The sequence below is a fragment of the Dendrobates tinctorius genome, unplaced genomic scaffold, assembly GCF_039654945.1.
Source record: "Dendrobates tinctorius isolate UK_male_01 unplaced genomic scaffold, ASM3965494v1 ptg000087l, whole genome shotgun sequence".
Classification (NCBI taxonomy): Eukaryota; Metazoa; Chordata; class Amphibia; order Anura; family Dendrobatidae; genus Dendrobates; species Dendrobates tinctorius.
In genome coordinates, this window is record NW_027361755.1 from 7,231,181 (window position 1) to 7,257,458 (window position 26,278).

At 46.3% G+C, this 26,278-nt stretch overlaps 1 protein-coding gene across 5 annotated transcripts in view; it reads left to right on the forward strand.

Annotated features, from left to right (window-relative positions):
- TFB1M (transcription factor B1, mitochondrial) overlaps positions 1-26,278 on the forward strand; it is a 329,682-nt gene that overhangs the window by 31,176 nt on the left and 272,228 nt on the right. Inside the window, exon 1 of one of the 5 annotated variants that reach the window (XM_073585712.1) lies at positions 16,091-16,110. The exons of 3 other annotated variants lie outside the window; for them this stretch is intronic. In XM_073585712.1, the coding sequence (XP_073441813.1) occupies positions 16,096-16,110 (15 nt within the window). In that variant the 5' untranslated portion in view covers positions 16,091-16,095. Of the gene's footprint in view, positions 1-16,090; positions 16,111-17,272; positions 17,287-26,278 lie in introns of those variants that run through there. One more of the 5 variants, XM_073585714.1, reaches the window with a different exon arrangement.

Here is a 26,278-nt window from a genome sequence, read left to right on the forward strand (position 1 = left end):
CCTTTTATCAGAAATGGTGGGTCTTTCCCAAGAGGTCCATTTTTTTCTGTGCATTACATCTGCCCATCCAAAAACACACCATGGACTCCTATTCTCCTTGTTTGCTTTCTGCGTTGTTCACACTGTATCAGTGTGCTTGTTCAGCTTTTGCGTTCGCATTTACTGTGAGTCTTTCTACAGTGACACTAAAACGCATATGCAGTTGCATTTCAATACATTTCACCCTTTGTATTGCATAGAAGTTGTCAAGTCAGCCTCTCATTTGTCAGACCACAGACTCATGAATAGCCCTTAAAGGGGTTCTCCAACAATGTAATAAAATGGCGCTTGTCACGTAATTCAAACAGCGCAGCGTAGTCAGCTTTCAAATCTGACATTTGTCACTTTATAAGAATATACTGAAGAACAGTCATAGGGTCCCATTAGAATTGAAAACTTTATTAGTACAAAAATGTAAAAACAGGTAAGGTATAACGGTAGAGGCAGGGAATTTTACACACACCAAGTGGACACACAAGAAATGGGCATCCAGACTGAAAACCTCTGCAGTTAACCCATATATACCATTTGTATTAGACAATGATGTAGGCTGAATATAAATGGAAGACAAATAGTCATAAGATATAAAAAGACTTGACTGACATCACAAACAACCATCTGACAAGGTTATAGTGGGGTCACCTATATAGATCAGGTGTGAGCAAGTGCCCATGTGTATAGATTCATAGATGAACATATTACATGGATGAACATATTACATGGATGAAGATATTACAAGGACTACTGTCCATAATAAAAGGACATACACATGAGGAAACACCCAGCCATAAAAGATGTAACAAACAGGTTGCTAGCACACAGTAACTACAACTGTAACACAAGGTTGCTAATACTTAAAATAGCCAAACATCATGCAAGATCCATTATTACCTTGATTGGCAGAAGTTGTATTGTAGAGGGACAGGACCGTCAGCCCTCCCCGACGCGCGTTTCGGAGCCAACAAGCTCCTTCCTCAGGGGGCGTGGACAACAAACCGAGACCACCATGATTATATATATATATATATATATATATATATATATATATACTGCTCGCCGGAAATGCCCGTAAAGAACTGCGCCGTCCACACACCGCGACACGGAGAGCACCTCGCTCAGACGCTGGTGCAGGAAATACGTGGGGCCCCACGTGACCCGCAGTCAGACGGCCGGAGAGGTGACGCCGGCCGCCATGAGGAGAGGCGCATGCGCAGAAAAGACTGCGTTACAAAGCGGTCAATATAGAAAAAGGCAAAAGGAAGGGCAATAGATTGCCGGTAAAAGTATAGGGGGAAAGCAGCAGGCTGCACAGAACCACTTATTGCAGCTATAAAGATCATATAATAAAGGGAGATATACATTTCTTACCAAATTTAATATACAATAAATTCCACACCAAAAGCTTGTAAATGTGAATGGTTATCATGCATATATGTAGCAAAGAACCCACATACATTTCACCACCCTATTACACAGATGATATACGAGATGGCTAATCTATGCAAAAACAACCGGACAAAAGCATATATATAAATAGCAATATACTGGGAGAAGGAAAAAATACACTCATGTCTCTTTATTTACAGAAATAGAAAAATGTAACAAAAAATGAGGTGAAAAAAAGTAAAAAAGGGGAAAAAGATAAAAAATGAAAAAGGAAAGAGATCGTCTTAGATTTCTTCAGAATTTATCTGATGTGGTGCTGAAGCCGTCGGACAAAGGTGGCAATGTCGTCATCTGGCCCAAGGCAATGTATGAGAGGGAGGCTTTTCGTCAGCCCGACAACTCGATATGTTATAGGAAGCTTACTTATAATCCCCTCTCTGCCTTTAATGCTAAACTGCTGCTTTCCCCATATACTTTTACCGGCAATCTATTGCCCTTCCTTTTGCCCTTTTCTATAATGACCGCTTTGTAACGCAGTCTTTACTGCGCATGCGCCTCTCCTCATTGCGGCCGGCGTCACCCCTCCAGCCGTCCGACTGTGGGTCACGTGGGGCCCCACGTGTTTCCTGCACCAGCGTCTGAGCGAGGTGCTCTCCGTGTCACGGTGTGTGGGCGGCGCAGTTCTTTACGGGCATTTCCGGTGAGCAGTATATATATATATAATCATGGTGGTCCCGGTTTGATCTCCACGCCCCCTGAGGAAGGAGCTTGTTGGCTCCGAAACGCGCGTCGGGGAGGGCTGACGGTCCTGTCCCTCTGCAATACAACTTCTGCCAATCAAGGAAATAATGGATCTTGCATGATGTTTGGCTATTTTAAGTATTAGTAACCTTGTGTTACAGTTGTAGTTACTGTGTGCTAGCAACCTGTTGGTTACATCTTTTATGGCTGGGTGTTTCCTCATGTGTATGTCCTTTTATTATGGACAGTAGTCCTTGTAATATGTTCATCCATGTAATATGTTCATCTATGAATCTATACACATGGGCACTTGCTGACACCTGATCTATATAGATGACCCCACTATAACCTTGTCACATGGTTGTTTGTGATATCAGTCAAGTCTTTTTATATCTTATGACTATTTGTCTTCCATTTATATTCAGCCTACATCATTGTCTAATACAAATTGTATATATGGGTTAACTGCAGAGGTTTTCGGTCTGGATGCCCATTTCTTGTGTGTCCACTTGGTGTGTGTAAAATTCCCTGCCTCTACCGTTATACCTTACCTGTTTTTACATTTTTGTACTAATAAAGTTTTCAATTCTAATGGGACCTTATGACTGTTCTTCAGTATTTTCTTAGCATGCTTTCCTATTATTATTGTTATTATTTCCCTCACACATGAGTTATGTTTACCACTATTTTCTTATATTATTTGTCACTTTATGTGATGACAACTTTGTAATGTTTCTTTGTATCCAAGTGATCCTAACATTATTTCCTGACACACTGTACTTTATGCTATTATACATTTTGTTCGATATGGTTTGCATGTATTTATGAAAATATTTGAAGTTTGAAAAAAGTAACAATTTTGAAACTTTTAGTTTTAATGTCCTTTAAAATAGATAGTCATACCAGCAGGGCACGGACCCCCATTGTTGGGAACGGTGTGAGGCAGTGACTGGTGTGATATGCGAGGGTCGCTATGTTTCCCCCAGGATGCGCATGGAGGAATATTGAGACTGCAGGAGTGCATTGTGTCACATGTATAGCTGAGATTGCAGAGCAAAATAAAAGTAAGTTTGGTCTTGGACAAGCTATTTGCCCAAGGCAGATTTAAGAAAACCCGTCATGGGCTTTTATTTTTGGAGCAAACTACAGGATGGTAGTGGGGCAGGTCGCTCCCTCCAAGCCTTAAAACTGGCTTATTTCTTAAGGTTAGCAGAGTTGGAAGTGACACATGTATGGCAGGTTCTGGGATTTCAATTGCCCAACATTACATAATTGCCTGTATAAGATGAACGCACCGGCAAGTATGCTGTTAAACCTGTGGGCTTTGCCAAGATATTTAAATGTCAGGATTAAATGTAGAGTGCTGCCTTTCTGTTGTACATGTTCTAAAGAAAAGAAATGTTATGAAGGAGAAACAATCAGGCGAATGATTCACCCTTTACGAGCAAAATACTTGCCATTTTAAGTGTATAATGCAGAGCTCACACAGCACGACAGGACTAGGAATAGAAAAGCAATGTGCAATGGAAAAGTAAATTACAATGGGAGATACGTTACAATTATCTGAGATTTATGCTAAATTAGAATCATTTCCTTTGCACAGTGAGGCGGCTTTTTATGCTAATAGTCATGTTTCAGCCATTGTACATTTCTTTCTACCTGGCTGAAAGTCAGACATATTAATCTTGGAAGTATCATGTTAGACATACAGATAGTTTCCTTAATATTGATGCCTGACAATAGTCTAATGCAAAAGATAAATTGTTGTATTTCCAGCTACATAAACAAGAATGTCAGAGCACAGGTCTGGGCAATGAAAGGATCTGCCAACACTGTGCATTTTAGACTTTTCCAAGTACAGTACTTAGGCTGGTTTCACATTAGCGTATCTGTGCGCAGCGTATGATCCACATGCGTCACGCGTACCTATATTTAACATTGTGTACGCAGGGACAAGCGTTTGCATTAGTTCGCATGCGGTTACGTATGCATGCGTCGTTTCACAGTGTGCGGCGAATGCAACATGTTGCATTTTTTGAGTCGTCAATTATGCGCAGTTGTGCACATGCGGATGAGTGCGTCAAACAATTCATTACTGTCTATGGGAACGCATTGGTACGCAAGGACATGCGTTCGAAACGCATGCATACTTCAGAATGAGCAGGTCTAGGAAATGATTTCACCACATGCTAATTGCCAGCTGTATAAAAGGAAGTGTGGACACTGCAAGGCCATTACTCTCCAGACTCTGGATGTGAGCACAAGACTGTCTATGTAAGTATGGAAGCTTTGAAAATGTCTGCCTGTCTCTGCAGTCTGTACTCTGTACTAATATTTTTTTCTGTTCCTTGTAGACCGGTTGCTTCTCCGGTCTCGGACTACTGTTGTGGCTTGCTTCTCCTGTCCAGGATTTCTCCATCCCGGTGGTGTGGTATTGGCCCTTCTGTTCTCCTGTCCAGAATTTCTCCATTCTGGTGTTGTGGTACTGACCCTCATTTCTCCTGTCCAGGATTTCTCCGTCCCGGTTCTGTTCTGCTGTCCCGGTGCTGTTCTGCCGTCCCGGGTGCAGTTCTGCCGTCCCGGGTGCTGTTCTGCCGTCCCTGGTGCTGTTCTGCCGTCCCGATGCTGTTCTGCCGTCCCGGTGCTGTGCTGCTGTCCCGATTCTGTGCTGCCTGACTGCTGTTCTGTTGGACTACTGACTGTAATGTGAGTATTGGTGCCTATTTTGTTTTTTTATTTTTATTTTTTTGTGTGTGGCTTTTACCAAGTTTAATTTTTCTTCTCTGTTCTTTTCTGTAGTGTTTCACTTGACTGCTGCCTGCTATTTCAACATGTCCTCAAGTGAAGCTTCCCAGAGTGGACATGACACTGATTATGTAATCACATTTGATATACTGATTGGTATGTATTGACTGGTAATACTATAAATGTGGTAAATCATGTATTTTCTTTACAAGTACCTTCCAGTGAGTAAGAGCAGGAGCAGTCGAGTGGAAATGAATCTTCACAGGGTCGTCGGCCTCAAGTTTCTGAGGAGGAAGGACGGGGTGTAAGTTGTCTTTTCATTATCAGAGTTGTAATTGAATTTGTTTTCAGTTTTACTTACCATTTCTTTTTTTTATTTGATCTATAGGTTCCACAACATGAGGAAGGCAAACCAGAGATTGATAACGATCAACTCATTCAGTCTGTTCAAGAGCGAGCAGCGTTGTGGGATCCCCGTGATCGTAATCATTCTGACTCAGCAGTGATTCGAAGACTCTGGGAAGAAGTAGTAACATCGCTGCTGGCTGATTCGGACCATGCCATGCTACGTGCCAGAATGGATTTTCGTAAGTATTGCAATGTGGCCTGACGTGGCAGTGAACCTGGTAATGTACAGTAGGTGTATTGTTTTACAATTATTTTTTTCATTTTTTTACCCCTTCACAGTGAAGACAATAAAAGTCCGTTGGCGTTCGATGAAGTTTTGCTTCAATAAGGACATGAGAGAGGAGATTTGGGTTCAAAGTTGTGGTGCTTCAACGCTCAGAATATATAAATACCATCATCTACTTTTGTTTCTGAGGCCTGCGCTTAGTCAGTGGACGTGAGTATCTTTTGTGTTGTCTTACAATTACATAAACAATATAATTTATTTTACTAATGTTTTTCATTTATTTTCCACACAGAACCTAGTGCAACACAACACAACCTGGATCGTCCTCAGTTGGAGCAGCCCCTCATCGACCAGTCAACGAACAGGCCCCATCCCGATCATCCACCAGCGATGGAGCAACCAGGCTGGCTTCTCATTCTGGGGATCAGGCAGCTGATCCATCTGGTTTTCCCCTCTCCCAGCCCTCTGCCGCTGGTTTTGTTGGGTCTTCTCGTCAGCGGCTGAGGGCCTTGGAGAGGCCAGTCATGTCCGAGTTTCTTCACTTAGGCTCGATCTTAAAGGATGGTCTCAAGGCCGTTTTAGAAAGACTGGATGGTGGGTTCACTCAGGTGAACATACTTTTTCAGGAAGTCCACAGACGCCTTGACCACCTGGAAGCCGACCTTCAGAGACCGGTGCAACATATTTTTCATCAATAGAGCGGTGTGTGTCGGAAAACCTACCGCCTGATCTCCAGCTGAACGTGATGCAGGCCTGCCAAGCTGCTTACAACCAGGCATTGCAGCAGTCCCGATATCAGCAGCAGGCACAAATTTCGTTTCCTATAGGTCAACAACAGCCAGCACTGCAGCAGTGGCAGAATCCTCCAGCACCGCCTCCACCCTCACCAACCAATGTGTCTCTGTTGTCAAATATGTCACTACCTTCCCTTGTGTCTATCCCTTCCCAAGATTCTACTCCTAATGTGACGTCTACTCCCAATGTGTCCAGTCCCATCCATGAGCCATTTCTGCAATTTATTGCTCCTTCCCCTGTAACCATATCATTATCGACTACCACCCAATTATCACAGCTCAACACCCCTAAGGTCCACAATATCTCTCCGTCAGACAGACCCTGAACATAAACCCAAAGGTTGGTTAATGAAAAATAAATAGTTGTTTGCTGTTGGTAAATAAAATTTTTATTTTGTTTGCACAATCCCTGTGTTTTCTTTGTCTCTTTATGTGAAAACACACACGTGTGTATTGTATTGTTGAGTGAAGTAGTAACAGGTGTTTCACTGGAGGTGTTTTATTAGTAGTAAAGTCAGCAAACATTAAAGGTACATGTACTTAGTGTATTAAACCATTTCGTCTTGCCATGCCACACGTCCAATATCCGAAACAAAGTAAGCAGCAAACTTATCCCTCATCTGGGCGACTTCCACTGTAGTCCTCAGTGGGTGATCACGGTAATCCTGCAGAGTGCTAGCAACAGATTCGTCAAGTGGTTGTCGATCTCTTGCAAGGATGTAATTGTGCATAACAACGCACGCTTTGACCACATCATCAATTTCCTCAGTTTTTAGATTGATTGGTGTTCCGAAAATGCACCATTTGGATGCCAACAAACCAAAGGCACACACTCCACAGTTCTTCATGCTGTTACGGGCTGGCGGAACGCACCAAATAATAAAGAAGGTATAAGGTGCGTTTGTAGCCCGGGGTCCACCATGCAGAGATGGTAACTGCTGCTCGGTAATGGCAGACGTTATTTGGCGGTACAATAGAGAGACACACGGGATTAACTCCACCTAGTGTGCACAGAGGCAGACTAGAGGTGTACAAGAAAGAGAAGTGGGGTGTATGCTAGAGCCCAAAGCTGGGTCAGAGACATAGAGCAGAGTACAGACAGGTAGCGGAACGTATGCTGAGACACAGAGCCGGGTACAAGGGAAAAGCGGAGTATATGCCAGAGCACAGAGCCGGGTATATGGCAAAGCACAGAGTACAAGACAAGACTTATGCTAAAGGAGCACGGGAAGGCAGAATACAAAGATAAGGCTTAAAGCAGTGTACATGGCCAAAGCGCGTACAGACCGCACGGCGAGGCACCGTACGGAAACAGGCTTGTGCAAGAGAGCAGGATAGGGCAGAGTGTAGGAGAGAAGCAGAGTTTGTGCTAAAGGAGCACAATAAGAGAACAGAGAAAGCACAAAGGCAAGGCACATGACGCGAAGCAAGATACAGGACATGAGCAAAGGTACAGGACACCAGACGAAGTACAGGACAAAGGACAAGCACAGGACACCAGGCGAAGTACAAGCAGAGAACATGTGTGAAGAAGCACAACAGGGCAGAGTGCAGGGGCACAGAATACAGGGAGCGACCAAGCAGGACCATACAGCCTAGCAGAGAAGCAACATGATACTCAGGCCCCGACCATAGAAAGGGGCGGTCTGATATAGAGCATTAGCACCTGGACTTCCGGGTCAGGAGTATGGAAGGGAACTTCTGGGTCAAGTCCCCCTGGACCATAGAGAGGATCACATGGTTGGGTCCTCCAGGACTATAGAGAGGATTGCTGGATCACGTCCTCCATGACCATAGAGAGGATCACATGGTCGAGTCCTCCAGGACCATAGAGAGGATTGCTGGATCAGGTCCTCTTGGACCATAGAGAGGATCACATGGTCAGGTCCTCCAGGACCATAGAGAAGGTTACTGGATCAGGTCCTCCTGGAACATAGAGAGCATTGCTGGATTCGGTCCTCCATGACCATAGAGAGGACTGCAGAAGGCAGAGCAGAGGCAGGCACGCACACAGCAACGGCATGCAGCCATGAGGTAAAGCACACATGCGCACAGCAAAGGCATGCAGCCATGGTGAGGTACACGTGCACACTAGCGATGGCGCACAGCCATGAGATGAAGCACATGTGGGCATAAGCAATGGCGTACAGCCATGAGTTAGAGCACGAGTGTGCACCAGCAACGGCAGGCAGCCATAAGTTGTGGTGCGCGTGCACACTGCTCCTGGGGTCATGCAGCAAAACAGTGAGGTGCACGTGCACACTGCTCCAGGGGTCATGCAGCTTAAACCATTTCGTCTTGCTATGCCACACGTCCAATATCCGAAACAAAGTAAGCAGTAAACTTATCCCTCATCTGGGCGACTTTCACTGTAGTCCTCAGTTAGGGATCACGGTAATCCTGAAAAGTGCTTGCAACAGGTTCGTCAAGTGGTTGTCGATCTTTTGCAAGGATGTAATTGTGCAGAACAACGCACGCTTTGACCACATCATCAATTTCCTCAGTTTTTAGATTGATTGATGTTCCGAAAATGCGCCATTTGGATGCCAGCAAACCAAAGGCACACACTCAACAGTTCTTCATGCTGTTACGGGCTGGCGGAACGCACCAAATAATAAAGAAGGTATAAGGTGCGTTTGCAGCCCGGGGTCCACCGTGCAGAGATAGTAACTGCTGCTTGGTAATGGCGGACGTTATATGGCCGGTTCAATAGAGAAACACACGGGGTTAACTCCACCTAGTGTGTACAGAAGCGGACTCTGTTACCTCACCGCCAAACACAAATGCCACAGCCTGTTTATGCTCACAGAGCTCGGCAATGTGAGCACTGGTGTATAGACACAGAACTCTACCCCTGAGACACTGGGTTAGAGTCCCTCTAGTCACACTAGTGTTCGGCACCACAACCGCGATGCCTGAACAGACACCTATAGGATGCTGTGCCCTGTTAGAAGTCACAGGGTGCAGCTGAACGTTGCTTACCGCACAGCGCAGCTCTGGCGCACGCCACTAACCAGCCCAAACTCAGGCCTGGAAAGCGCATAGGACGTGCACGGCTCCGCACTAACAGATGCTGCTGTACCTGTGGTAGCGTGGTGCCTTAGGTAGATTGGCACACACAGACGCTAGCATGTGTGAGGAGCTGGGAGCACTTGAGCGCTAGGCAGTGCCACACAACTCGGCGCTGACTCTGAAGTCTAACCCTAATAACATGCGTATCAAAGGGAAGGGGTTTCATAATGAGTCATTCAGCGGTTCACAAGAATCCATCATCACACATATCTCTACCAAATACAGTGTATACTAGCGCATGGCCGAGCGGCCATGCAAACCATTTATAGCAGCGTCCTTTGGGGACCTTCCTGATGGTCCAAACCGAGCTGGAGAAGGACTTGAGCATGTGACCTCCGATCTTCAATGAGAGATCGTCCCATGGGCATGCTCAGTAGACCGAAAGAAAGACTTAGTCCCTGCAGTAGCTCGCTGCTGACCAGCATGCGTTGCTATAGCTGGACCAGGGGTGGCAGCAGCAACCAAACCCACAGTGATAGACTGAGCAAGATGCCGGGACCGACGTCTTTGCTGAGCAGGCTCCTCTGCGGCTGGAGAGGAATGTGAGACCGCAGAAGGCAAGAGCCGGGATTCCTCCTGTGCAGAGGCAGGAATCCGACGCCTAACACATGCCCTTGGTAGCTGAAAATCCTTTTGGTGTTATTCAAGGCCTGACTTGAGTACAGGTTTATGAGGTTGGCACACATTTGAAAGACCTCATCCCCACCACAACAAACGGCATTGGCGGTCCTTCAGTGTTCGGAAGAGGTTGTGGCTGTGGAAAATTGAAATTATTTCCATATAAGCGTTGGCCCATGTCAGAGTTTTTGAAAGTCTGTGAGTTATTTCCTTGTCCAAATGAGCCAACATCAACGGCGAATAATCGACATTCAGCATCTGCAATCTCCATGAGAACGATTGAAAAGTATTTTTTGTAATTGAAATACTCGGATCCACTTCCAGCAGTTTTCATAATCCGAATGTGTTTGCCGTCCACAGCCCCCAAACAGTTTGAAAAATTACAAATGTCCTGGAATTTTGCAGCATTTTCCAGCCACAGTTCAGTTGTGGGTTGGGGGAAGAATTCTTCACGCAGAATGTTAGATAAAGCACGGCAGGTGTCTCCAACAATCCCAGAAAGGGTGAACACTCCAATCCAGAATTGAAAATGTAGCGATGATAAGGTCTCTCCGGGAGCCAGGAATCTGCCGAACAGAAAATGGGGAAAAAAAAATAAGTACATGGCTTTTCAAACAATAATACTAATGGCATGTGTTTGTTTTTCAAAATTACATACCTTAGGGTCACCAACAGATGTTCCACCACAGGAATTGCTCGAAGTAATTGTGTGTCCTGCCTGGTGATGGATCCTCGGACATGTTGCAGCAAGTCATCGAAGCTCGGTTCTGACATCCTCGTGTAGTCGAAAAACTTCTCCGGGTTTTCACGCAGCCCTGTGTACAACGAGTGGTATGCTCCACGGCTTTCTCGGACTTCAACGATGGGGTCTTGCCAATAGCGACGACGACGTCTTCTCCGTATTTCTCTTCTTTCTTCTTCACAAGACGCAGCAAAGGCAATGTGACAGAGTCAGCTTCTGCTAAGTCGATTTCTAGAGTGGACCCTCTGGGTCGTGGCACCCACCCACCTAGGGCGAGCTGAACTTGTGAGGAACCACGCCCTATACAGGAAGTGTCAGGGGCAACACCAAGGGGGTGAGCCACCACGACTGCTGGAACCAGATGGCCGGCTCAAGTAAGACACAAGTGCGAATGTCTGGCAACAGGGAACGTGCAGGGTAGAAGACAAGACAAAGCATCACAGGGTTTCTTCATTAAAGCGTGGTCTCAGGGTTTAATCAGGAACAAGACATACAGTTGTGGCCAAAAGTATTGACACCCCTGCAATTCTGTCAGATAATACTCCGTTTCTTCCTGAAAATGATTGCAATCACAAATTCTTTGGTATTATTATCTTCATTTAATTTGTCTTAAATGAAAAAACACAAAAAGAATTGTACTAAAGCCAAATTGGATATAATTCCACACCAAACATAAAAAAGAGGGTGGACAAAAGTATTGGCACTGTTCGAAAAATCATGTGATGCTTCTCTAATTTGTGTAATTAACAGCACCTGTAACTTACCTGTGGCACCTAACAAATTAAATGAAGATAATAATAACAAAGAATTTGTGTTTGCAATCATTTTCAGGAAGAAACTGAGTATTATCTGACAGAATTGCAGGGGTGTCAATACTTTTGGCCACAACTGTAGTTACAAGGACAAAGTGAAACATAGCAAGGTGCGTGCTGTTAGGCGTCGGGTTTCTGCCACTGCACAGCAGCAATCCAGAGCCTTGCACTCGGTGGTCCCCCATTCTCCTTCGGCCTCAGTGGAGCTTGCTCAGCAGACTCGTCGGTCCTGGCACTCTGCCCAGGCCAGCAGTATGGGATCAGTTGCTGCTGCCACCTCTGATTCAGGTATGACAATGCAGCCTGGCCAGCAGTAAAAGAATTCAGAATCTAAGTCCTTCCCGCGCTCCACTGAGCATGCTCATGGGACGATTCTCCATTGGGGATCGGGAGTCACATGGTCAGGTCCTTATCCAGTTCTGATTGGTCCATCAGGGGGGATCTGGAAGGTTCCGGAAGGTCTTGGCTATAAAAGACTCGCATGGCCGCTCGGCCATGCGCTAGTATACACTCTAGTTGCTATATGTGTGGATGATGACGGATGCATGTACCTGGTGAATGACTTATTAAGATTCCCCTCCCTTGGATATTGCGCATGTGGTTAGGGTAATAGTATGAGAGTCAGCGCCAGTCAGTGGCTAAGCTATAGGCCACAATGCACATCAGTCCACAGCACTAGCATCCGATGGTGTCGCCTACTGTAGGGCACTATCGTACCGCGGCAGTCACTGTCGCTCCGCTGCAGTCAGCCTCAGTTAGCGGCATTCGCTGTTGCGACGCCGCATGCTCAGTAGGTCTAGAGGGATGCTGGCCTTGTGTCTTTGGGCCTGAGTCCTGTGACTGTTATGAATGAGTCACCGAGGAGGAAAAAACAAAAAGCAAGCTAAGCCCAGAAAACTGGAGAGTTTGGTAACTAGCGGATTGCAGACCCCTGATCCTATCCACAGCAACTAGCAGTAGCCGTGGAGCGTGCCTACAATGGTCCTAGATGCCTCGTCACGGCCGGAGAACTAAATAAGCCTAACGAAAGAAAGGGAAAATCTAAACTGCCCCAGAGCAGACCCCAAAGCAATAGACAGCCTCCAAAATGTATTGTCGGTGAAACAAGATGAAAACACAGACACAAATAAAAAGATAGGCTGAGCAAACGATGGGGCCCTCACCAACTAGAAAGGACAGGAAAGAAAAGCTGCTGTCTGCAATTACGCAAAAAACCCTGCCAAAAAAAATGTCCAACACGTCTGATAGAAAAAGGCCCTGAAGTCGCTAGACTTCAAATCACTATATCAGCACTCAGGTATATTCTGAAGACAGAGCAAAAGAGATCAACTGATCAGAGACTAAATGGGGATTCAGCCCAGTCCCAGCCAGGGCTGGCTGAACACAAAAACTAAGTAAACCAGACAAAAACTCATATGAACAATAGCAGAGAAAACTTAGCTTTAGGAAGGCAGGAACCAAACTGGAAACCAGAAGCCACAGTCAGGAAAAATCACCAGCAAGAAACTAGGGAGTCGGCTGCCTTAAATCCAAGCAGAAACTCCTGATGTCCAATTGCAGTCCTCTTCCTCAGGTCGCCGGTCTCTGCCATTTAGATCAGCTTCATTACCTCCCTTCACCAACAGAGGGAGTCCAGATAGAGAACTCACTACTCCTCTGTCAGCACAGCCAGCTCCATAACCCTCACCAGAAGCCAGAGGCAAACCCGAAAATGAGCTCACAACATGTGACCATATACTGAGCGTTTATCTCCTCGAGCTCTGTGAGCTTTAACAGGCTCGGTATTTGTGTTTAGCGGTAGTGCAGCTCTGTGGAGCAATAGAGTTCGCCCTGTGCACACCAGGTGACGATTAACCCGCATGTGTTCTGCCATTGTACCGCTATATAGAGCGTCCGCCATTAACTAGCAGCAGTGTACCACCTCTGCACGGTGGACCCCGGGCTGCGAATTCACCTACTATTATTTTATAATTTGGTGCATTCCGCCAGCCCTAACACGTGCATGGGCTTGCCAAGGTCCAAGGCATGATACATGCTAGGTGGCACGCCAGGGTTCCGGCAAGGGCTGGATGGCATCGGACTCCGGACATCTGGCAACGATCGATAGGCTCCGGACAACAGGCTGCGGACGTCAGCTCCAGACATCAGGCTCCGAAACCTCTGGCAGCGATCGGCAGGCTCTGGGCATCCGGCAGGCAAGTATCAAAATCCTGTCAGCGCCGGCAGACTGCTGCGGCTGAACAGGATAACTCACTCAGACGACGGGGGGACCCGGGGTCCGATACTGCAGTGAAAATTCTGACACCAGGATCTGCAACACTGAAAGTAGTAAAGCAGTACCAGGACCTACGATCATGTGACCATAGGGGGCGGAGCTTAGCGTCTTGCTGCAGGAGAGGGCTATAGGGCTCTATAACAGGAATCCTGGAGTAAAGGCTAGGGAAACTCAGATCAGACAAACGGGGGTCAGAGAGGGCGGCGCGGGACCAGGGGGACAAGCAGAGAATAGTCAAAATGTAAGCAATGAATGATACACAGAGATAGCAACGCAGTACAAGGGAGGCAGTCAGAGATTAGTCAGGTCCAAGGCAAAAGAGTCATACACGGGAATAGCAGAGCAGTACAAAAGGAACAGGCAGAACTCGTAACAGGGACAGAACCGGATCAAAACCAAGCAAGCATAAAGTATCAAAGTCACAAAGCACACTAGGGTCACACACTCGGCCAAGGGTCTGAGTATAAGCGACAAGGAGTGAGCCCACAATGAGGCTATAAAAAGCCTCCCAGAGTGTCAGAGTGAGGCTGTCCAGATTAACCTCTGAACTACCTGATCACACAAACACAGCAGATCATGACAGCAAGCCAGGGTTTAGGCAAGGAGGCACGCCAGAGTTCAAGACATGGTGCGTGTTAGGAGACACGCCAAGGTCCAAGGCAGGTTTCCAGGCAGGATGTTTGCTAGGAGACACACCAGGGTCCATGGCAGGGTTCAAGGCAGGGTGTGTGCTAGGGGGCACACCAGGGTCCAAGGCAGGGTGCAAGGCAGGGCGCATGCTAGGAGGCACGCCAGGGTTCAGGCTAGGGCCTGTGCATGCTAGGAGGCACCCCAGAGTTCAGGCTAGGGTCTGTGCATACTAGAGGGCACACCAGGGTACAGGCTAGGGCCTGTGCGTGCTAGGGAGCATGCCAGGGTACAGGCTAGGGCCTGTGCATGCTAGGAGGCACGCCAGGGTTCATGGCAGGGCCTGCACGTGCTTAAGAGAAGTGAGGAGTGCGTGCATACTGCTCCAGGGGTCATGCAGCATAAGATATGGCGGGCATGACAGGCAACAGACATTTTCAATTGCAAATCAAGATTAATAATGAAGCTCTCCAGGTTAAGATCCATCTTGGAGTTGATACAGCAGCAAAAGACGAGGATTTCATCAGTGCAGTGTGTCTATATATAGAAATCCCATGAGACACGCCCTTTGGGTGTCTGGTGTCAAGGAAACTCTACTGTACTCTACTGTAAAAGCATTGGAAACATCTAAGGGTATGTGCACACGGTGCGGATTCTGCTGCGGATCCGCCGCAGATTTTGGTGCGTTGTACAGTACCATTGTTTTCAATGGTAAACTGAAAAACACAGTGCACATGCTGCGTTTTTTTCCGCGTGGTTTTGCTGCGGTTTACAATCCGCAGCATGTCAATTCTTTAGTGCAGAAACGCTGCAGTTTCACACCTCATCCATTATGAGGTGTAAAACCGCAGATAAACCGCAGGACTTTAGTCCTGCGGATTTATCTGCGGTTTTTACTACAAAATCCGCAGAGCCAAAAATCTCCGTGTGCACATAGCCGAATGCATTTGCAGAAACAACGCAAACGCATGCAAAAACGCATACAAACGCATGCACACGCAGCTTTTTTGTGTGGTGTGTCTTGCATAAGGTGATGCGGATAAAACCGCTGCATAAACATGCGTTTGTATGCGGTTGTATGCGTTTTTGCATGCGTTTGCGCATGCAGATGATACGCTGCGCACAGAAATGCTAATGTAAACTTAGCCTTAGTAATGTGCTCATGAGCTTACAATCCGCACCAGAATGTTTCTTACCTTAGGATTAATGGTCACAGAAAGCTAGGCACTGTCAAACATGTGTGTGCGTCGAAAACTTGGCAAAAACTGGGGTCAGCTCTGCACAGGCGCCAATGGCGCATCACAAATCGGTCAGAGGTCTAACTAATGTTATCTGTACGCGGGAGAGGACAGGGTGGCCAAGGGAAATGTAGTGTACAGTGGTCACACAGTCACAACTGAGCAGAGATACAATCATGTAAACGCTGGAGCCAGAAAGTCCCTGGAGGCATGGCTGGTTTTCATTCAGGTGTGAAGCAGAGAGGAGTGGTCTGTGCTCATCTTGGTCAGACAATTAAGAGTGGACCAGATGCATATGATCAAGCCAAAGTAAACAAGGTCAGAAATAACACTGGGGTAAGCTGGGGGTTAGTTGAGAGACATACCCAGTGAATGCTATGTGCAGAGGTAAGAAGTCTTTGTGGAAATCTGAGAGACATACCAAGTGAATGCTATGTGCAGAGGTAAGAAATCTTTGTGGAAAGCTGAGTGACGTACCAAGTGAATGCTATGTGCAGAGGTAAGAAGTCTTTGTGGAAAGCTGAGTGACGTACCAAGTGAATGCTATGTGCAGAGGTAAGAAGTCTTTGTAGAAATCTGAGTGACGTACCAAGTGAATGCTATGTGCAGAGGTAAGAAATCTTTGTGGAAAGCTGAGTGACGTACCAAGTGAATGCTATGTGCAGAGGTAAGAAGTCTTTGTAGAAATCTGAGTGACATACCAAGTGAATGCTATGTGCAGAGGTAAGAAGTCTTTGTAGAAATCTGAGTGACATTCCAAGTGAATGCTATGTGCAGAGGTAAGAAGTCTTTGTAGAAATCTGAGTGACGTACCAAGTGAATGCTATGTGCAGAGGTAAGAAATCTTTGTGGAAAGCTGAGTGACGTACCAAGTGAATGCTATGTGCATAGGTAAGAAGTCTTTGTAGAAATCTGAGAGACATACCAAGTGAATGCTATGTGCAGAGGTAAGAAGTCTTTGTGGAAATCTGAGTGACGTACCAAATGAATGCTATGTGCAGAGGTAAGAAGTCTTTGTAGAAATCTGAGTGACGTACCAAGTGAATGCTAAGTGCAGAGGTAAGAAGTCTTTGTAGAAATCTGAGAGACATACCAAGTGAATGCTATGTGCAGAGGTAAGAAGTCTTTGTAGAAATCTGAGTGACGTACCAAGTGAATGCTATGTGCAGAGGTAAGAAGTCTTTGTAGAAATCTGAGTGACGTACCAAGTGAATGCTATGTGCAGAGGTAAGAAGTCTTTATGGAAAGCTGAGTGACGTACCAAGTGAATGCTATGTGCAGAGGTAAGAAATCTTTGTGGAAAGCTGAGTGACGTACCAAGTGAATGCTATGTGCAGAGGTAAGAAGTCTTTGTGGAAAGCTGAGTGACATACCAAGTGAATGCTATGTGCAGAGGTAAGAAGTCTTTGTAGAAATCTGAGTGACGTACCAAGTGAATGCTATGTGCAGAGGTAAGAAGTCTTTGTAGAAATCTGAGTGACGTACCAAGTGAATGCTATGTGCAGAGGTAAGAAGTCTTTGTAGAAATCTGAGTGACGTACCAAGTGAATGCTATGTGCAGAGGTAAGAAGTCTTTGTGGATAGCTGAGTGATGTACCTGTAGGGAGAATAGATAGACATGCTGGTTAGAATGCGATGGTGGCAGAAGAGAGGGCACAGTCTGCAGTATGCAGGTAAACCACTGTTTGGGCGCATGGCAGAGCTCGGAAGGGAAGGAGCGCCTTTTGACTTTTCAATGCAAAATTGGCTGGAATTGAGATCGGACGCCATGTCGTGTTTGGAGAGCCCCTGATATGTCTAAACAGTGGAAACCCCCCACAATTGACACCATTTAGAAAGTAGACCCCCTAAGGAACTTATCTAGATGTGTGATGAGCACTTTAAACCCCAAAGTGCTCCACAGTCTTTTAGAACGTAGAGCTGTAAAAATAAAAAATCTTATTTTTTTCACAAAGATGATCTTCTTGCCCCCAATTTTTTATTTTCCCAAGGGTAACAGGAGAAATTGGACCCTAAAAGTTGTTGTGCAATGCTAATACCCCATATGTGGGGGTAAACCACTGTTTGGGTGCATGACAGAGCTTGGAAGAGAATGAGCGCCGTTTGACTTTTCAATGTAAAATTTGCTGGAATTAAGATCAGATGCCATGTTGCATTTGGAGAGCCCCTGATGTGCCTAAACAGTGGAAACCCCTCAATTCTAACTCCAACTCTAAACCCAACACACCCCTAACCCTAATCCCAATCCGAACCATAACCCTAACCACAAACCTAACCCTAATCCCAACCTTAACCCTAAATTTAGGCCTAACCTTTACTTTAGCCCCAACCCTAACTCTAACTTTAGCCTCAACCCTAACTTTAGTCCTAACCCTAATGGAAAATAAAAATACATTTTTTTTATTTTATTTTTTTTCCCTAACTAAGGGGGTGATAAAGGGGGGTTTGATTTACTATTTATAGCGAGTTTTTATGTTTGGCACCTGTCATACACTAAAAGACGCTTTTTATTGCAAAAAATAGTTTTTGCATCACCACATTTTGAGAGCTATAATTTTTCCATATTTTGGCCCACAGAGTCATGTTAGGTCTTGATTTTTTGCGGGACGAGTTGACGTTTTTATTGGTACCATTTTCAGGCACATGACATTTTTTGATTGCTTTTTATTCCGATTCTTGTGAGGCAGAATGAACAAAAACCAGCTATTCATTAATTTCTTTTTGAGGGGGGCGTTTACACCGTTCTGCGTGTGTAAAATTGATAAAGCAGTTTTAGTCAGTATGATTACAGCGATACCTCATTTATATCTTTTTTTATGTTTTGGCGCTTTTATACAATAAAAACTATCTTATAGAAAAAAATAATTATTTTTGCATCTCTTTATTCTAAGAGCTATAACTTTTTTTATTTTTACGGTGATGGAGCTGTATAGTGGCTTTTTTTTTGCGGGACAAGATGATGTTTTCGGCGGTACCACGTTTATTTATATCCGTCTTTTTGATCGTGTGTTACTTCCACTTTTTGTTCGGCGGTATGATGATAAAACATTGTTTTTTTTGCCTTGTTTTTTTTACTGGTGTTCACTAAAGGGGTTAACTAGTGGGACAGTTTTAAAGGACAGGTCGTTACGGATGCGGCGATACTAAATATGTGTACTTTTATTGTTTAGATTTGTTTTTTATTCAAATATTTAGTGATGGAATAAATATTTTTTTTTTTTTATTTAATTCTTACTTTTACACCCTGTCCCACTATGGGACACTGATTTTGTGCAGCCTGATCGCTTCTATAGCATGCAGAGCTGCAGCTTCTGTGCACTGACCTGTGAGACTTCCTGACATGCACTGCACATGACAGGAAGTCTCTCATTCTTGGAGACCCGAATGTCGTCATGACGACTCCGGGTCTCCATGGCAGCTGACGGGACCCCGCGTCATGCCGCAGGGTCTCCGATCCAAAGGCAGAGGGGCTGTCACAGCTGACAGCCCCTCTGCCTGCTCCCGGAACACTGTGATTATGTTTGATCGCAGTGTGCCGGGGGTTAAAGTGCCAGGAGCGGTCCGTGATCACCTAGCCGTGATCATTTACACTCCCCCCGTGAGCATGACTGATCGCGATGACGTACTATCCCGTCCATGGGCTTACGGGCCCAGGGCACATGGACAGGATAGTACGTCAGATGTCAGAAAGGGTTAAAGGGGCTGTCCACTTATACTTATGCCAGTGATGATTCGTCGCAGGGCTCACGTGACATAATAACTGTGCGTGAGCCCTGTGAACCCCGATTACTGACATTTCTGTAATAGCACCGGAGGTGAGTATAAGGCCTCTTTCACACATCAGGTTTTCGCCGTCAGGCGCGATCCGGCGCTTTTGACAGAAACCGGATCCGGCGAAATGCAATGCCGGATCCGGTTTCCCCCCCATTGACTTGCATTTGCACCGGATCGCGCCGGATGGCCATGCGTTTCATCCGGTTTTCGCCGGATCCGGCAATGTGTCGCGATCCGGCGTCTGGAAAAAACGGTGACTGTAACGTTTTTTGTCTCCGGCGAAAAAGCTTTTTCACACAATGAAAGCCTATGAGCGCCGCAATGCGCCGGATCCGGCCAAAGCTGGATCCGGCGGCCGGATCCGGTTTTTTGGTCTGAGCATGCTCAGTAGCTCTGCCCACAAGACATATATAAAAGCAAGACAGTGGAACCCACAGCCACACCCAACATGCCACCCAAGAAAGCAACCAAGCGAAGCAGGAGAAGGCAGGAGACCACTGCAGCACCATCCGCACCACCACCACCCCAAATGGAGCAGCAAATAGAACATGCTGAGGAGGGGAGGCCAGCAGCAGATGAGAGACGGTAATTATCAAATAACCCATTCCTCCAAACTAGGGCTATTGAATATCAAGATATTCATTGGCCCTTTGTTTCTCTTTATTCAACAGCCGCCCAATAGATGCAGCAGCAGCAGCAGCAATGGCAGCAGCTGGAACACCACCCACAGGCATGGAGTGTGGCCACCAGGAAGACAGCACATCATCTTCTGGGAGCCCTCCCTCGCATCGTCAGCGTTTGACGGTAAGTTTTTATTTCCAAAATCCATCTTCTCTGTAATATATGTCTATTCATTGCCTTTTATTTCAAAACAGGAATCACAAGATGAAGAGGAGCTCCCAGAAGAAGAAGGAAGGGGTGGACAGACACCTGGAGTGGGCTCACAATTGGTAAGTTTTTTGCATCAAACGCAGAAACACAACATCACACTACACACAACACATAGAAAACAATGTTCTGCAGACCACACACAGCAAACAAATGCCTACATCCAAAGACATAACATTTTTTGTTTTCTTCTCTAGTCTTCCCAATCTGGTGCTTGGCCAAGAGCTCCTCGCAGTGCCTCCCAGGGTCGTCGGCGACAGCAACGCGGCGGTCACCAGCGTGTAAGTATAAATATTTTTGCTTTGTATTTTTGCACTTTTTATTTCATTTCTTTTGTGGAGGCTAATTATGTTATTTTTGTCTTTTTCTTTAACAGCCTTCACAGCGTGCTCCCGACTCTGACGGTGAGGATGGAGGGATTGATGTGGACCGCCTCATCGATCTCGTCAGAGAAAGGGAGCCGCTCTGGAATATGGCTGACCGCCGCCACGCTGACCTGATCGTTACCCGACGACTCTGGGAGGAAATCTGTTCGCTCCTTGTGGTCCGCTGGGAGGACCTCGAAGCTCGGGCCCAGATTAAAGAGCGTAAGTATATACAGTACCGGTTGCTTGATGTAAACCAGTGTTTCCCGAACTCCAGTCCTCGTGGTCCCCACGGATCATGTGTTCAGGATTTCTATTTACTATGGAAATCCTGAAAACATGACCCCTGGGGACCATGAGGACTGGAGTTTGGGAAACACTGATGTTGTATACTAACCACTCCTTTCTCGTTTCAGGGAACAGAATTGTGAATCGGTGGCGGTCTGTGAGAGATCGTTTCAAGAAGGAGTTCAATAAAGAGATGCGGGCCCCGAGTGGATCTGGAGGACGCAGGAGCAAGTACAAGTACGCAGAAGCCCTGTCGTTCCTCCGGGAAACAATGGTCACCAGAAGGTAAATATTACACACCACATGTGAAAAAAAATGTTATATGTAAATTTTTTTTTCAGCCAGGGCCATACCATGTCAGTATTTTAATTGTTTTTTTTTCTCTTTATTCCACAGCACGGTGAGCAGCACTCGGGAGCCTGCACGATTGGACCCTTCTGAGGCGATCCCTGAGGAGACCGGCACCGAGGGACACTTCGACCGCCCCGGTACATCTGCACCTTCCCAGCCTTCCCACACATTCGACCCATCTGTCCCATCCACCAGCACAGGAGCATCGTGGCCGCCTACATTACATGAAGCTGCTGGTGAGGAGATCGCTTTCCCTTTACCCCACCCTTCTGCCCCTGCCACCTCTAGTACACCTGCGGGTACTGGGCGGCAGCGGCAGAGGGGTCAGGAAAAGACTTATGCGCCAGAGTTCTTGCATCTGAATGCATCTTTCCAGAACTGTCTAAAAGTCTTGTCAGAGCAAATCTCCGCAGGCTATCAGCAGATCAACTCCAGCATTCTGGAGGTGAAGACACTTCTGCAAACCATGCATTCAGAAGCAAGATCTTCGCCAAACCACACCTTCTTCAGGTCTGTTGTGGAGCGCATGGAAACGCTCTCTCCTGCCCAGCAGATGCATGTAATGCATTCATGCCACGCTGCTCTCCAGCAAGTTACCTCCCAACCTCCTCCTCCTCCCACCACAGTAGTTCCTCCACCTGCACCCCCTCCAGCCACTTTCCATCCTCCCCCTCCTATTACATCTACACCCCCTCCAGCCACTTTCCATCCTCCCCCTCCTATTACATACCATCCACCTCCCCAGCACCATCCACCTCCCCAGCACCATCCACCTCCCCAGCACCAGCAACCTCCCCAGCACCAGCAACCTCCCCAGCACCAGCAACCTCCCCAGTACCAGCAACCTCCCCAGTACCAGCAACCTCCCCAGTACCAGCAACCTCCCCAGTACCAGCAACCTCCCCAGTACCAGCAACCTCCCCAGTACCTGCAAACTCCCCAGTACCAGACATCTCCCCACTTCCAGCAACCTGCCCCGTACCAAACTCCTTCCCCATACAACTTGCCATCAACATCATCTGCTCCTACAGTCCCTGCCCAACCCTCCACTCCACCACCCACCACCTCTTCTGCTTCCCACATGTCCACCCATTCTGTAGTTTTTTCCACACCTTCACCTCTAACTGTTCCTTCCCCACCACGATCCCAGTCCTCTCTCCACACTCCCAGTGTCGAAGTGTCCCGCAGCCCCTACAGCAGTATTTCCACCACACACTACACAGATTTATGATGTGTGTATTTAAATAAAAATGACCAGTTTTATGGTTTCAGTTTTATAGTTTCAAAGTTTTATTAAACAAGTTTATTAAAATTTTAAAAAAGTTTACTAAAAAAAACATTTTTCAATAAAGTTAAATTATTTTACACTGGTTGTCTGTCATTTCTTTCTGCGGCGAAAAAGGTTAAATACAGGGTATTTAAAAGGTGAAATGGTATTCAAAACTAGGTATATAACTGTGGGTAAATTTTAGCTTTTTGCCACAGTTGTGTTCCTGGTTGTGTTTGAAGCAAAGTATTTCACCTAAAAAGTTGTGTTTATTGTTGGTGATTTCCTAACAATGTACACAACTTTTGTTAAAAGGTGAAATACTTTGCATAAAACACAACCAGGTACACACCTGTGGCCTAAAGCTAAAAATAGAGACCATGACAAGATAGCCAACTTTGGTTGGCAAAGGTATATACTGTTGGTACAGAAGGTACACAAGTTTGGTTAGGGCACAAATCTTTCACACTCTGTCATCCTGCCAGTGTACTCTGCCTTGAGGTGACATAAAGTATAGTGCAAAATTGTCCCTCATTACTGAAACCGTCACAGAACTTCTAGTGGTAATGTCATGGTAATCTTGCAAGGTGGTTTCTTCAGAGGTGTCCTCAATGGAAATGGGTTCCTTGCAGATAACAAAATTGTGGAGTACCACGCACGCTTTGATCACCTCGTCCACAGTTTCTGTCTTGAGGTTGATCGCAGTCAATAGGACCCGCCATTTGGCTGTCAGAATACCAAAGGTACATTCAACCATTCTTCTTGCTCTTGTGAGGCGGTAATTAAAAATGCGTTTTGGTCTTGTCAATCCTCTGCTAGAGTACGGTTTCAAAAGGTGTTCTGACAGCTGGAAGGCTTCATCCCCTACACAGACAAATGGCATAGGTGGACCAGATGTTTGCGGCAGCGGTCTAGGTGGTGGGAACTGGAAGGTGTTTCCATACAGTTTACGCCCCATGGCAGACAGTTTGAAAACTTGAGAGTCATTGGAGCGGCCATAGGCCCCAATATCAACCGCAATAAATTTGTATTCCGCGTCAGCGATGGCCATGAGGACAATTGAAAAATATTTCTTGTAATTGAAATATTCCGATCCCGATCCAGCTGGCTTTACAATGCGGATATGTTTCCCGTCCACAGCGCCCAAGCAGTTTGGAAACTGACATATCTGTTGAAACTTGTCAGCAATTTCAATCCACCTCTCTGTTGTGGGCTCTGGTAAAAACTCTTCAGCTAAGGAGTCCCACAGTGCACGGCATGTGTACTTCACAATTCCAGATATGGTGGAAATCCCGAGTCTGTACCGGAAATGCAGTGACGAAAGGGATTCTCCAGTTGCAAGAAATCTGTGGTGAATTAAAAAACAATAAATTAGTTTTAAATCACAGCATTACATACCAAAACTGACCTATAACACTTGGAGATACAAATTACCACCAACAAGATTGCAGTGAAAGTGTGCTCTGATGCGATCATATCCAATAAATGTGGCTTACCTTAAAGTCACCATCAGACGCTCTGCGGGTGAAACAGAGAAGCGGCAATAGGTGTCCGCTTTTTTTATGAGGTGTGCAATGCGCTCCACCAAGTAATCAAAATTCTCCATTTTCATCCTAACATATCCAAAAAATTTATCCGGGTTTCGTCGAAGGTCCATGCATAGTGTAGAATAGACCCCACGCATCATTCTCTTGGCTGTGATGGGGTGGATCCACAAACGTCGTCTACGATGCCTGATGCGCTGCTGTCTTGCTCTCTCCTTCTCCAGAACAATCACCCTCAAACGATTTACCTCCGCTGTAAAATCCGCCAAATTCTTCAAAATATTTCCAATGACAACATCCATCTTCGCCAGTAACTTGCTCTTCTCTCCAACCTGCACTTTCTCCTCTACAACCTGTCAAAGAAGGGCTGTAGGAACATGCTATATATAGTTTTCCAGTAGCCAATCCCGTTCGGAAGGCCACAAGAGTCAATTTTAAAAACCGGATCCGGCGTAATCCGTCGAAAAACGGATGAACCGGATGAGACGGATCCGGTTTTGTCTGTCCAGAAAAAGACGGATCCGCCAGAAAACCGGATCCGTCACATCCGGTTTTACGAAACATTTGCCGGATCCGGCGTTCCGGCACGACGCCGGAAACCTGATGTGTGAAAGTAGCCTAAGGCCATAGTAACACTACTGTAGAATACAGACGAGTGCTATGCGAGAAAACATTGCATAGCTCTTGGCCCAGTGTTAATCTATAGGGCAGGTCACATCAGCTTTTTTTTCCTATGGCGTATTTGACATGTGAACCATGCGAGGGCTGTCCTATTTTTACGCACCAATGTCCTTTGATAAGTCGGCAGTTCATCTGCCCGCGTCGAGTAAAATCACAGCGTGACAGGTTTGAATAGAATAGATATATACTCTTAGATCAGATAGATGTATAGATGTCAGCGACACACACATATGTGTATGAAAATTGGGCTAGTTTCACACTAGCGTTTATGAGCGCAGCGACGGCCTGCGCACGGCCGCCGCTAAGCCCCGCCCCCTGTCGCGCCTCCGCCGGTAGCTCCGCCCACCGGCGCATGACGCTGCATGCGCCCTGCGTCCCCTATCTTTATCACTGGGGGCGCAGGCCGTGCGCAGTATGCGTTTGGCGGCGCATGCGTCCTTTTGACGGTGCGCCGACCTGCGCCAAACGCAACCTGCTGCAGTTTGGTTGCGTCGGCGCACCGTCAAAAAGGCGCATGCGCCGCCAAACGCATACTGCGCACGGCCTGCGCCCCCAGTGATAAAGATAGGGGACGCAGGGCGCATGCAGCGTCATGCGCCGGTGGGCGGAGCTACCGGCGGAGGCGCGGCAGGGGGCGGGGCTTAGCGGCGGCCGTGCGCAGGCCGTCGCTGCGCTCATAAACGCTAGTGTGAAACTAGCCTTACATAGATAGAAGAAAAGCCAGCAATATAGCAGCCACGTACTGTAATATCATAGCAGGACCTGACAGCATACAATAGATGGATTACATATAGTATATACACATAGAATAGATATATAGATGTCAGTGACATATACAATTAGTGCAGTCTGTGTAGCTTACGGTACATGTATTTAATTATTAAAAGAATATTTTTCTGAAAAAAATGTGGGCTCCAGCGTAATTTGCTTAACCAACAAATGGAAAGCCAAGGGCTGTGGGCAGATGTTTATAGCCTGGGAAGGGGGTAATACCGCTGACAGCTGTATACTTAACCTTTACTGGCTATTAAAATGGGGGACCTCCCAAAAAATAACATGGGGTCCCCCTATAATTAATAACCAGCAAAGGCTATGCAGAGAGAGGTGGGCTGATATTAATAGCCTAGGAAGGGACAATGTAAACTGCCCCCCCAGGCTAAAAACATCAGCTCTCAGTCGCCCCAAAAAAGGCGCATCTCTAAGATGTGCCAATTCTGGCATGTAACCTCGCTCTTCCCACTTGCTGTGGCAAGTGGGGTGATAGTTGGGAGGTTGATGTCACCTTTGTATTGTCAGGTGACATCAAACCCCAAGCTTAGTAATGGAGAGACATCTATGAGATGCCCTCAATACTAATCCCATAGTCATATTGTATAAACACACACACACACACACAC